The sequence below is a fragment of the Pan paniscus genome, chromosome 8 (assembly GCF_029289425.2).
Source record: "Pan paniscus chromosome 8, NHGRI_mPanPan1-v2.0_pri, whole genome shotgun sequence".
NCBI lineage: Eukaryota > Metazoa > Chordata > Mammalia > Primates > Hominidae > Pan > Pan paniscus.
The window spans coordinates 58,312,680-58,324,741 of NC_073257.2; the positions used below are offsets into that span (position 1 = coordinate 58,312,680).

At 38.4% G+C, this 12,062-nt stretch overlaps 1 protein-coding gene across 11 annotated transcripts in view; it reads right to left on the minus strand.

Annotated features, from left to right (window-relative positions):
• Positions 1 to 12,062, minus strand: part of MARCHF8 (membrane associated ring-CH-type finger 8) — a 139,161-nt gene that overhangs the window by 33,297 nt on the left and 93,802 nt on the right. For all 11 annotated transcript variants that reach the window (XM_034930393.3, XM_063607365.1, XM_008969845.5 and 8 more), the window contains one exon: positions 1,198 to 1,248. In XM_034930393.3, the coding sequence (XP_034786284.1) occupies positions 1,198 to 1,248 (51 nt within the window). The remainder of the gene's footprint in view (positions 1 to 1,197; positions 1,249 to 12,062) is intronic.

Here is a 12,062-nt window from a genome sequence, read left to right on the forward strand (position 1 = left end):
TGATTCACTTCCCAAGCCCTCCTTTCCCTAGCTGCCTTCCAGCTAGAGGTGGCCGGTGATCCAGTTCTGGCCAGGGAGATGTAAGCAGATTTCAGGCGGCCAGGTGGGACTTGTGGGACAACTTTTGCCTTCCTGCTGAAAATGGTGACTCTCAGCTAACAGACCTGTTAATCCTTGATCATTCCTCTAATTCCTGCCAAGGCCACAACCACAATGCCTGAAGGTCCAGCTCTCATCGTGAGACCATGTGTCAAGTAGGAGATAGCACAGAGAGGAAAGAGCCTGGGTCCCTGGCAACATCTGTTGCAGGGAGCCGAAGACCCATGGGACGTGATCAACTCAGCATTACCCTGGAGACTATATGATCAAACAGCAAACCGTTCATCATGAATGCAGGATATGAGCAAACTCACGACTGCTCCGGCCGACTGCTCCTGCCAACAGAAGGTTTGCTGGAGGCAATCACTCCCTGGCGCCGAGGTTCTCTACTGCAACATCTAGAACCTTTTGTTCGAGGAATGCAGTCTTGCAAGCCTACTCTAGACTGAGCAGCTGACCCCTTCTTCCACCCGCCTTCTCACTATCTCTTTTGCCTAATAAATATGGAGGGTTGTGTAAAGCTCAGAGCCCTTGTCCACTAGAGCCAAGATGTCTCCTTCTTCCAAATATACTCTTTTGTCTCTTGTCTTTTATTCCCGCCTTCACCCCTTGATCAGTTCCCCTAGGTCCGTGCGGGTTACACAGTGGCACCCCGAACAGCCATAGAATCCGGTGCACTACAATCTGTGAGCAACTCTGCCCTGGATCACCTGCTTCCAGACACCTTGTCAAATGAACCATATAAATCCATAATTATGTAAGTCATCATAGTTAGCTTTCTGTTACTTTCAGTCAAATATATTCCTAATTGTGGCAACAGACTCTCCTGTGCCTGAGATTTCTTCTGCCTTAAAGTATACGGTTTTCTGGGAAAAAATGGAATTTTCTCCCAGAAGTCACTTCCCCCAACACACACTCAAAATTGCCTTACCAGAAAAACGTAACTGCCACATACCTCTTATGGTCCCAGAACAGATTACAGAAATGTATCAAGAACTCTAATGTCTTTTCAAAAAAAAAAAAGAGTATAAATACATGTAAGGCATAAGAACAGAAAAGACCCAAGGTAATAAATAACATTTTTCAGTGGCACTCTACCTTAGAAATGTTGCTTGAATGACTCATGGAATGTCCCAAAGTCTTCTCATTCTGCAAGAAAATCAAACAGGTTTTAATTATCAATCTTTGATTAAAATATGCAAAGAACAAGTAATTGATCATAACAACCCTACTGACAAATCATTCCCTGAACTAGAATTTGCAAAGCACAACCTACTATATACTAGATGTATGTAGCCAGGCAGTAAATATTGCACATTTGGGCAAAATGAATAAACAATAGTCCCTGTCCTAAAGGATTTAACATTTTATTTAAAATACTTAATTTTTTATTATCAGGAAAAAATAAGAGTTTAGAATTCACTGTCAAAATAAGATGGTAATAAGTGTCTTAAGTCACATTTCACGTGAAAGTTCAGATGGTGATAAGTGTCTTAAGACACATTTCAAGTGGAGAGGCTGCATGCTCAGTTGTATGTGACACAGTCCACATTATGAGGAGTCACTGTGAAAGAGTGAAGAAAGTAGGACAGCTGACCAGCCCTGGGGTGTCTGGCTAACAAAGTGCTGAATACTCAATAGGGATATCACACAGCTCACATCTCCTTCAACTCAGTTTCTCCTCCTGGAGCAGGGAAATCTGGGAGCCATGCTAGCCTCCTTCCTCTCATGCCCCTCCACATTCAGTCACATAGTCTTGTATCAAATTCTTCCTCCTCTCAATCACAACTCATTTTCATTTTTATTGACAATGCTTTAGTTTAGATTCTCTTCATTTCTCAGCTAGAATTCTTGAAGAATAACGCCCCACCTGGCCTTTTTGCCTTTAGGTTGACCTCCCTGATACATAACTATCATGGGCTAAACTGTGTATTCCCCTCCCTTCTGTGAAAATTTAGATGCTGATGTCCTAAACTCCTTCTTCCTCAGAATATAACTATTTGGAATAGGGACTTTAAAGATGTAATTAAGTTTACATGAGGTCAATAGTAGTCCCGGCTACTCAGGAGGTGACTCTAATCCTAGTGGACTCTAATCCAATAGGATTGGTGTCCTTGTAATAAGAGGAGTTTGTGACACAGACACACACAGGTAAAAGACAATGTGAACACAAAGGGAGAAGATGGCCATCTACAAGCCAAGGAGAAACCAGCCCTGCTGCCACCTTGATCTTGGACTTCCAGCCTCCAGACTATGAGAAAATAAATTTCTGTTGTTTAAGCCACCTTCCGTATGGCAATTTGTTATGGCAACCCTCAAACAACTACGATCATCTTCCATCCTATGACTTTCTTTAAAAAAAAAAAAGTGAACATTCTAAACATAAATCTGATTTTTAAAAATAAAGTCATTTTCCTGAATCTACTCATTCTTGCTCTAAACCCAAATGAGTAACAAAAACTATTGCCTAAGGAAGAGAAGATCTTAGTTGTATTTCCTTGCTCTGTCACCTAGGCTGGGAGTGCAGTGGCATGATCATGGTTCATGGCAGCCTTGACCTCTTGGGCTCAAGTGATCCTCCTGCCTCAGCCTTCTGAGGAATTGGGACTACAGGGATGTGCCAACATGTCTGACTAAATACTTTTTGTGGAGACAGGGATCACTCTGTCACCCAGGCTAGAGTGCAGTGGCACAATCACAATCATGGTTCACTGAAGCCTCAACCTCCTGGGCTCAAGTGATCCTCCCGCCTCAGCCTCCCGAGCAGCTAGGATTACAGGCATGTGCCACCATGTCTAAGTATTTTTTATAGAGACAGGGTCTTGCTATGCTGCCCAGGCTCAACTCCTGGCCTCAAGTAATTCTCCCATCTGAGCTTCTCAAAGGACTGGAATTACAGGCATGAGTCACCATACCTGACCTGTTTCTTCATCTTAAGGCAGTCAATTAGTAAATTATAAAGTATGCTCAAAGTGTTGGGAGAATGTTACCAAAGAATGTTTCTAAAAGATCAAGTTTCACTTTGGGAGGCTGAGGAGGGCAGATTGCCTGAGGTCAGTAGTTTGAGACCCGCCTGACCAACATGGTGAAACCCCGTCTCTACTAAAAATACAAAAATTAGCTGGGCATGGTGGCACGTGCCTATAATCCCAACTACTCCGGAGGCTGAGGGAAGGAGAATCGCTTGAAACTGGGAGGCAGAGGTTGCAGTGAGCTGAGATCATGCCACTGCACTGCATTCCAGCCTGGGCAACAGAGCAAGACTCCGTATCAACAACAACAAAAAAAGACCAAGTTTAACTAGCAATTTAATTCAATCATATTATTCACACATTCATTCACTGGAATGAAAGCCCTCTGTCCAGAGAACAAGTAATCTGAGTTTCATTCATTAGTCAAGAATGTACTTATAGATAAACACAGGGCACTGCTGTGAGTCCCAATTTTAAGGCCAAGCTACTGGTGACTTACTATTAAATTTTAGTGTAGTCTACTAAGTTCAAACAAAGACACCATAGGCCTTGGATTATCTGTACAGAAAGCCAATTATAACCACTGCTACATTACTTACTACCTCACAAGGAATGGCTGGTTTGATACCATCTGGAAATCTACAGAGAAGTTCACAAGTACTAAGAGAAGCCAATAAATCATATCCTCAGACCTTTTTGACATTAATTATTCAACAGAGAATGGATATTGGGGTGAGGGAGAACTACCTGCTAAGTTAACATTATAAACCCAGATTGAGAGCTAAAGCTGTTCCTTACCCTTTAAGAAATAAATTTGATAATGCAAGCTTTTATTTTGTTTTCTTGTTAGAACAATTCATATTTTACATTGGTAAAACCAAACAAATAACAAGCCCTAGAAAACACAGGGGTTTTAAAGCCTGAAACCTGTCAATATTTAGGGTTGCTTCTCCACTACTTGGTAGGATCTTAACAGTTCAGTTCCAGCAGACCAGATCATCTTTTATTTTCCCCCAATAAACACTGCTCTTTTTCTTCTTCTTTTTTTTTTTTTGATACGTAGTCTTGCTCTGTCGCCCAGGCTGGAGTGCAGTGGTGCAATCTCGGCTCACTGCACGCTCCGCCTCCCAGGTTCACGCCACTCTCCTGCCTCAGCCTCCCAAGTAGCTGGGACTACAGGCGCCCACCACCATGCCCGGCTCAGTTTTTGTATTTTTAGTAGAGACGGGGTTTCACTGTGTTAGCCAGGATGGTCTCGATCTCCTGACCTCGTGATCCGCCCGCCTCGGCCTCCCAAAGTGCTGGGATTACAGGCGTGAGCCACTGTGCCCAGCCTAAACACTGCTCTTTAGATGTCCATTTATTTGGACTTAAAATATATAGTGCAGGACAACATCAGAGATATTTTCCAGAAAGCAAATCCCAAAATTCATTCAAATCAGTCATTCTTTCCACACTTATTTACTATGCAACTACTATGTGCGAACAACTGTGTCAGGCATAGAATATGGACCAAAATCTCACTCCTAACCATGTGCCAATGATAATATTGAGAATCCCTTATTTGAAATGCTTGGGACCAGAACTGTTTCATATTTCTGAGTTTTTTGGACTTTGGAATATTTGCATTATACTTACTGGTGGAGCATCCCAAATCTGAGAATTCAAAATCTGAAAGGTGACAATGAGCACTTACTTTGAGTGTCATGCTGACATTCCAAAGTTTCAGATTTTGAAGCATGCTGGATTTCGAGTTTTTGGATTAGAGACGCTCAATGTGTATTACCACTGAACTCCTCTGAAAAAGTGTTTTGGTGAGAAATGTCCAAACTAGGGAAGAGCTTAAGAATGACATAAAAGAAGCACATACATAAAGTATATCAAGGTGGAAGTGTGACACCACTCTGCCCTGTAGTCAGAATGGTATCTTGGTTCTGAATGAGAAGTAAAGTTTGCCAAGCATCAATGTAAAGAAGTGGAATTAGACATACCAAGGAGAAAAAAGTTCCAGTTCAAGCCCAAACTAAGCTTCAATGCCCAAGTAATAAAAACCCTGGCAAATTATTTACAGCTCTTTAACACATTCAGTCACTGCTTACTGGATACCACCATGTTGTGACCCCAGGAGAGATGGAAGCCTCGCTGCATCTTCCTTCCTTCCTCAGAGAAGGTACTAAAAGATGCCACACACTACCCTGGCTTTCATCTCCACATCTCTCTGGTGGGCTCTTTTCATCTACATTCAACATGAGAGCTCCTCAGAACACAGCCTCATGCCCTCTAGATTTCATTTGTTTTCTCCTTTAGCCAGTGCTTTTCCAACTCTGGACACCTAATCATTTAGGGATCTTGCTAAAATGTAGATTGTGGTTTGTTAGATCTAGGGGGGACTGAGATTTCTGCATTTCCAAAAAGCTCCCAGGTGACTCCCATGCTGCTGTCCCCAGACCACAGTTTGAGGTGCAAGTTTTCATTCCAAATCTTGAACCAGAAAAATCAATAAAGTCTATGAGTTTTGTTTGTTTGTTTTTAAGACAGGGTTTTGCCATGTTGTCCAGGCTGGAGGACAGTAGCTATTCACGAGTACCATCATGTCATACTACAGTCTCTAATTCCTGGGCTCAAGTGATCCTCCCACCTCAACCTCCCAAGTAGCTGAGATTACAGGCATACTACTGCACCCAATTTATGACTCATATTTTAAAAAGCAAGTCATGACCATTTTAAAAGTAAATTCCTATGTAAAAGATGGCTGTGAGCCCACAATTGAGTTAATACAAATAAATCAATCAGGAAACACAATGGTACAGATTGGGAAAGACTGAGTCTGAGGGTGTGAGAAAACAAAGTTTTCTTAATGTGAGAAGCTACCAGATCACAAAGATAAAGAGAAGCTCTGCTGAAGAATAAGGCACATTTTACAATCTAATCAGTGCTGTCGATGATGTTTTTCACAAGTCCACATGTGGCTCCCAACAGAATGTACTTGTGGGTAGAGCCAAGGCATAAAACTCACATAGACCAAATACACCCTGGAAAGTAGAAACCAATAATTATCAAGAAGACAACGAGGTGAGATGCCTAAGCGAGTTTTTGGGATTCTGTATGAAAGAGTCAAACAATAGGACTTCATCATGTGGGGTTTTCCTGAAACTCTGACCAGGACTGGTCCTTAAAAAAACAGACAAAATATGTGGGCAATGAACACCGCTAACTACATACTCAATACCTATCTCCCTTTGTCCCCACCAAAAGAACCCTGACTTTGTCCTGAGCAGCAACAAACCCAGCTAAAAGTTCTCACTTTTCCACACTACTTTGCAGTTAAGGAAAAATATTAAATATATAAAAAGTTCTTTTGAAAGAAATTAACTAAAGATTTCCTGGGAAAACATTTTGTTTTCCTGATATTGCCATTGCCCATTTCTCTGGAATTCCTCCTCCCTCGTCCAGCCTGGAATATAGACGTAATACCACGAAGTAAAGCAGTTCACTTTGGGACTATGAAGAAGATAGTTACTAGAAGTCTGAAACTTTTTGGTCTCAGGACCCCTTTATCCTGTAAAAAATGATTAAGGGCCAAGCGTGGTGACTCACACCTGTAATCCCAGCACTTGGGAGGCCGAGGTGGGAGGATCACCTGAGGTCAGGAGTTCGAGACCAGCCTGGTCAACATGGTGAAACCCCATCTCTACTAGAAATACAAAAATTAGCTGGGCGTGGTGGCGCATGCCTGTAATGCCAGCTACTTGGGAGGCTGAGGCAGGAGAATTGCTTGAACCTGAAAGGCAGAGGTTGCAGTGAGCCGAGATCGCGCGATTGAACTCCAGCCTGGGCAACAAAAGCAAAACTCCATCTCAAAAAAAAAAAAAAGAAAAGAAAAAGATTAAGGACTCCCAAAACCTTTGGATTATGTAGGGTTTTATCTATGGATATTTGCAATATTAGACATTAAAACTGACAGCGTAAAAACTATATCTCTTAATTCATTTAGCATTAGTAATAAACCCAGTTAACATAAATAACATTTCAATGAAGTTTAACTATTTTCTCAAAAAAAAAAAAAAATTAGTGAGCAGAGTGGCACTCCTGTACATTTTTATAAATCTCATTGTTTAATAGAAGACAGCTAGATTCCTGCATCTGTTTATGTATTAAATCTCTTCTGATCTGATGCTTTTGTGAGGACCCATTCAAAACTCAGAGTTGACATAATCATGATTTTAAGCTGAAGACATCTGATATTCAATGAATGCAGGAAGAAGCCCTCTCCATACTTCCCTTATATGATTAAAAGCAGAAACTGTGACAAATGAGGCTGCCATAAATTCCCTCTTCAACGGTTTACTCCCAGGAAGGAGATCAAGAGTAAACGTACCATAATTCCCCTGTCTAGGAGGAGTTTTATGGCCATGAAGAAGAGGAAAAGACACTCCCATCTACACAAACATTATCACAAGCTTTCTTATCTCTTAATTTGTTAGGAGGGGAGGGGAGGGGACAGGAGGGGAGGGAGGCAGGCAGGAAGGTGGGGAGGGGAGAAAGGAAAGGAAGAAAAGAGAAAAGAGAAAAGAGAAGAAGAGAAGAGAGAAAAGAAAAGAAAGGAGAAAGGAAAAGAAAAACTAAAAGCAGCAGGAAATAAATGACTCATCATATTCTCCATGGTACATGGGAACCACAAAAAGATTAACAGCTGACTTATCATCAGAAACCAGGGAGGCCAGAGACAGTGGAAGGACATAAAGAACTCAAAGAAAAAAAAATGTGAACCAAGATAATTATATTCAGCAAAACTATCTTCAAAAATGAAGATGAAAAATACATTCATAGATAAACAGAAACTCAGAGAATTCATTGCAAGTGGATGCACCTGAAAAGGAATACTAAAGGAAGTTCTTTGAGTTGAAAGCATGTACTGCCAAACAGTAGTCAAAAGTAACTGTGTAACTACAAGACAATATAAATGCATATATATTTTGCATATATATTTTCCTTTCTTAAATAATTTAAAAAGGAATTATATAAAAACTATGTTTATAATTGTATTGTTAAACCTATAACCTAAAGAAATGTAATGTATTTAATAGTAATACGAGATAAGTGGGTACAAAGTTGTCATCATTATACTAATATCAGACAAAACAGAATTCAGAAAATTTTACCAGAGATAAAGAGGGACTTCTACTATGAAAGGTTGGCATAAGGAAATGATATCACATGGAAACTCTACGCTAAAACAAATGAAGATAATAAGGAGTGCTAACTTTAAAATAACAAACTGTATAAACATATAATGCTCTCCTTTCCTTTATGTCTTTAAAAGACAGTTAAATAAACTAATAACTGCTACAATGTATTGTTGGGTTTGTAACATAAATAGATATGTATAAACAATAATTAGTAAAGAAATAGAGGTACATAGGAGGAATCATTCTGTCTTACAGGAATTAAATCAATATGAATCTGAAGAAGATGCTGTTAGAAAAAAATATATATATATAGTAAACCCTCAACCATTAAGAAAATAATTTTTTAAATAGCATTAGAAATCATTTTTTAAAAATCATTTAAGGAATTAAAATATTACAATACAAAATAATGCAAAAGAAAGCAATAAAGGAAGAACACAGGAACAAAAATGGCAAGACACATAGAAAACAAACAGTAAAATGGCAAACAAAGCAAACCATATCATTAATAGCATGAACTGCAAATGGATTAACAAATCAACAGGAAGGGTTGTCAGGATGTACAAAAACACAAAATCCAGTTGTATTCTAAGTTCAGGAGATACAATTAGACTCAAAATTATAAACAGGATTACAGTAAAAGAAGCAAAAAGGTACATAGCACAAAAACAACCACCATAAAAAGGGGTAGTCATTATATTAATATCAGATAAAAAAGACTTAGGAAAATTTTACTAGAGCTAAAGAGGGACTTTTACTATGATAAGGTCAACCATCATGAAGGTATAATAATTATAAATATATAAGCACCTAATATGAAAACCACAAAATACATAAAGCAAGAACTGACAGAGCTGAGTGAAAAACAGATAATACTTGCAGACTTCAAAATCCTGCTTTCAACAATGAACAGCCGAGCTATGTAAAAGACTTGAACAGCGCTAAACCAACTTGACCTAACAGACATCCACAGAATACAAAACCCAACAACAACAACAGAATATACATTCTTCTCAAGTGCACAACAGACTATAGAGTAGTCCACAAAACAAACATCAGTAAATGTAAAAGGACTCAAATCATATACAGTATGATTCTGGCTACAACAGAGTTAAACTTTAGAGTTAAATGTTATTGTTTATCAACAGCAGAGAGAAACTACCAAATTCACAAATGCGGAAATTAAACAACAAAATCTGAAATAACCAGTAAATCAAAAAAGAACTCACCAAAAAAAAACTAGAAAATTTATTTGAGATTCATAAAAATGAAGTCACAAAATACCACACTTACACAATGCAACTAAAATAGTGCTTAGGGGGATATTTATAGCTGTAAATGACAAGATTAAAGAAATGTACAGAGAAAACGCAGTCATATGTAAATCAGAAAGAAAGGCCTACCAGAAACCAAATTTTCTGGCAACGTGATTTTGGACTTCTTGTCTCCAAAAATGTGAGAAATTAAATTTCTGTTACTTAAGCCACTCAGTCTGTGGTATTTTGTTATGGCAGCCTGAACAGACTAATACAAACATCTACTAAAAAACTACAGGTAACATTATACTTAATGGTGAAAGATTGAATGCTTACTCCCTAAATTTTAACAGCAATTCTATCTGCTTTCACCATTTCTTTTTAACATTTTAATTGTGGCAAAATACACATAATGTAAACACACCATCATATAAAGTATGCATAATATAAAATTCACCATCTTAACCATTTTAAGTGTACAGTTCAGTATTAAGTATATTCACATTGTTGCACAATCTACAGAACTTTTTCATCTTGCAAAAACTGAAACTCTATACTCATTAAACAATTCCCTGTATCTTCCTACCCCCGAAATATTTTTAAAAATTTTTATTTTCTGTTTCTATGATTCTGACTACTCTAGATACTTTATACAAGTGGAATCATAACAGTATTTTTCTTTTTGCGATTAGCTCACTTCACTTGGCATAATGTCCTCAAGATTCCTCTGTGTTGTAGCATGTGTCAGAAGCCTTTTTTTTTTTTTTTTTTTTTTGAGAAGTCTCGCTCTGTCACCCAGGCTGGAGTGCAGTGGCATGATCTCGGCTCACTGCAACCTCTACCTCCCGGGTTCAAGCAATTCTCCTGACTCAGCCTCCCAAGTAGCTGGGATTACAGGTATGCACCACTACATCCAGCTAATTTTTGTATTTTTAGTAGAGATGGCATTTCACCATGTTGGCCAGGCTGGTCTCAAACTCCTGACCTCAGGTGATCCTCCCTCCTCGGCCTCCCAAAGTGCTAGAATAACAGGCGTGAGCCACTGTGCCCAGCCAGAATCCTTTTCTTTTTAAAACAAATGTGAAACTATATGCAATAAATGTACCATATTTTATTTATTCCTTCACCCTTTGATGGACACTTGTATTGCTTCCACCCTTTGGCACTGTAAATAATGTTGCTATGAACACAGGTATACAAATATCTCTTTGAGACCTGGCTTTTAATTCTTTGGGGTATATACCCAGAAGTGGATTTGCTGGGTCATACAGTAATAATTATCTTTTACTTTTTAAGGAACTCCTATACTGTTTTCCATTGTGGTTGCACTATTTTACATTCCTATTAGCAGTGCACAATCAGGGTTCCACTTTGTTCAGATCCTCATCAACACGTTTTTAAAATATATATAACAGCCATCCTTGATGGTTGTAAAGTGATATCTCACTGTGGTTTTGATTTGCATTTCCCTAATTATCAATGATGTTGACCATCTTTTCATATGCCTACCAGCCATTTGTATATCCTCTTTGGAAAAGTGTCTATTCAAGCATTTTAGAATCAGATTATTTGTTGCTGTTGAGATGTAGGAGTTCTTTATATATTCTAGATATTATCCCTTTATCAGATATATGATTTGTAAATATCTCCCATTCCCTAAGTGGCCTTTCCACCCTGTCCACTGTTTCCTTTGATGCCCAGAAGTTTTAAATCTTGATGTAATCTAATTTCTGTATTTTTACTTCTGTTGCCTTTGCTTTTGGTGTCATATCCAAGAAATTTTTGCCAAATCCAAAGTCAAGAAGCTTCTTTCCCTAGGTTTTCTTTTAAGAATTTTATAGTTTTAAGTCTTAGATCCATTTTGAGCTAATCTTTCTACATGGTGTAAAGTAAGGGTCCAATTGTATTCTTTTGCATCTTAATATCCAGACCCCTGCCAACCCCACCAATATCATTTGTTGAAAAGACTGTCCTTTCCTCACTGACTAGTCTCGGCGCCATTGTGGGAAATCATTTGGCCAAATATGTGAGGCTTTATTTCTGGGACTCTCTATTCTATTCCATTGGTTTCTATGTCTATCTTATGCCAGTACCACACTAACTTGTTTACTGTAGCTTTGTAATAAGTTTTGAAGTCAGGAAGCATCAAACCATCACTTTGTTCTTTTTGTTCAAATTGTTCTGGCTATTCAGGATCCCTTGTGATTCCATATAAATTACAGGACAGATTTATCTATTTCTGTAAAACAAAAGTCACTGAGATTTTGAGAAGGATTATACCGAATATACAGATTGATTTGGGCAGTACTGTCATCTTAACAATATTAAGTTTTCCAATAAACACAGGATGTCTTCCCATTTATTTTATGTCTTCTTTAATTTCTTTCATCAATATATTGTAGTTTTCTGTGTATAAGTCTTTACCACTTTGGTTAAGTTTATTCCTATTTTATGCATTTTTGATGCCATTGTAAATAGGACTGTTTTCTCAATATCCTTTTTAGATTGTTCATTATTAGTATATAGAAACACAGCTGATTTGTGTG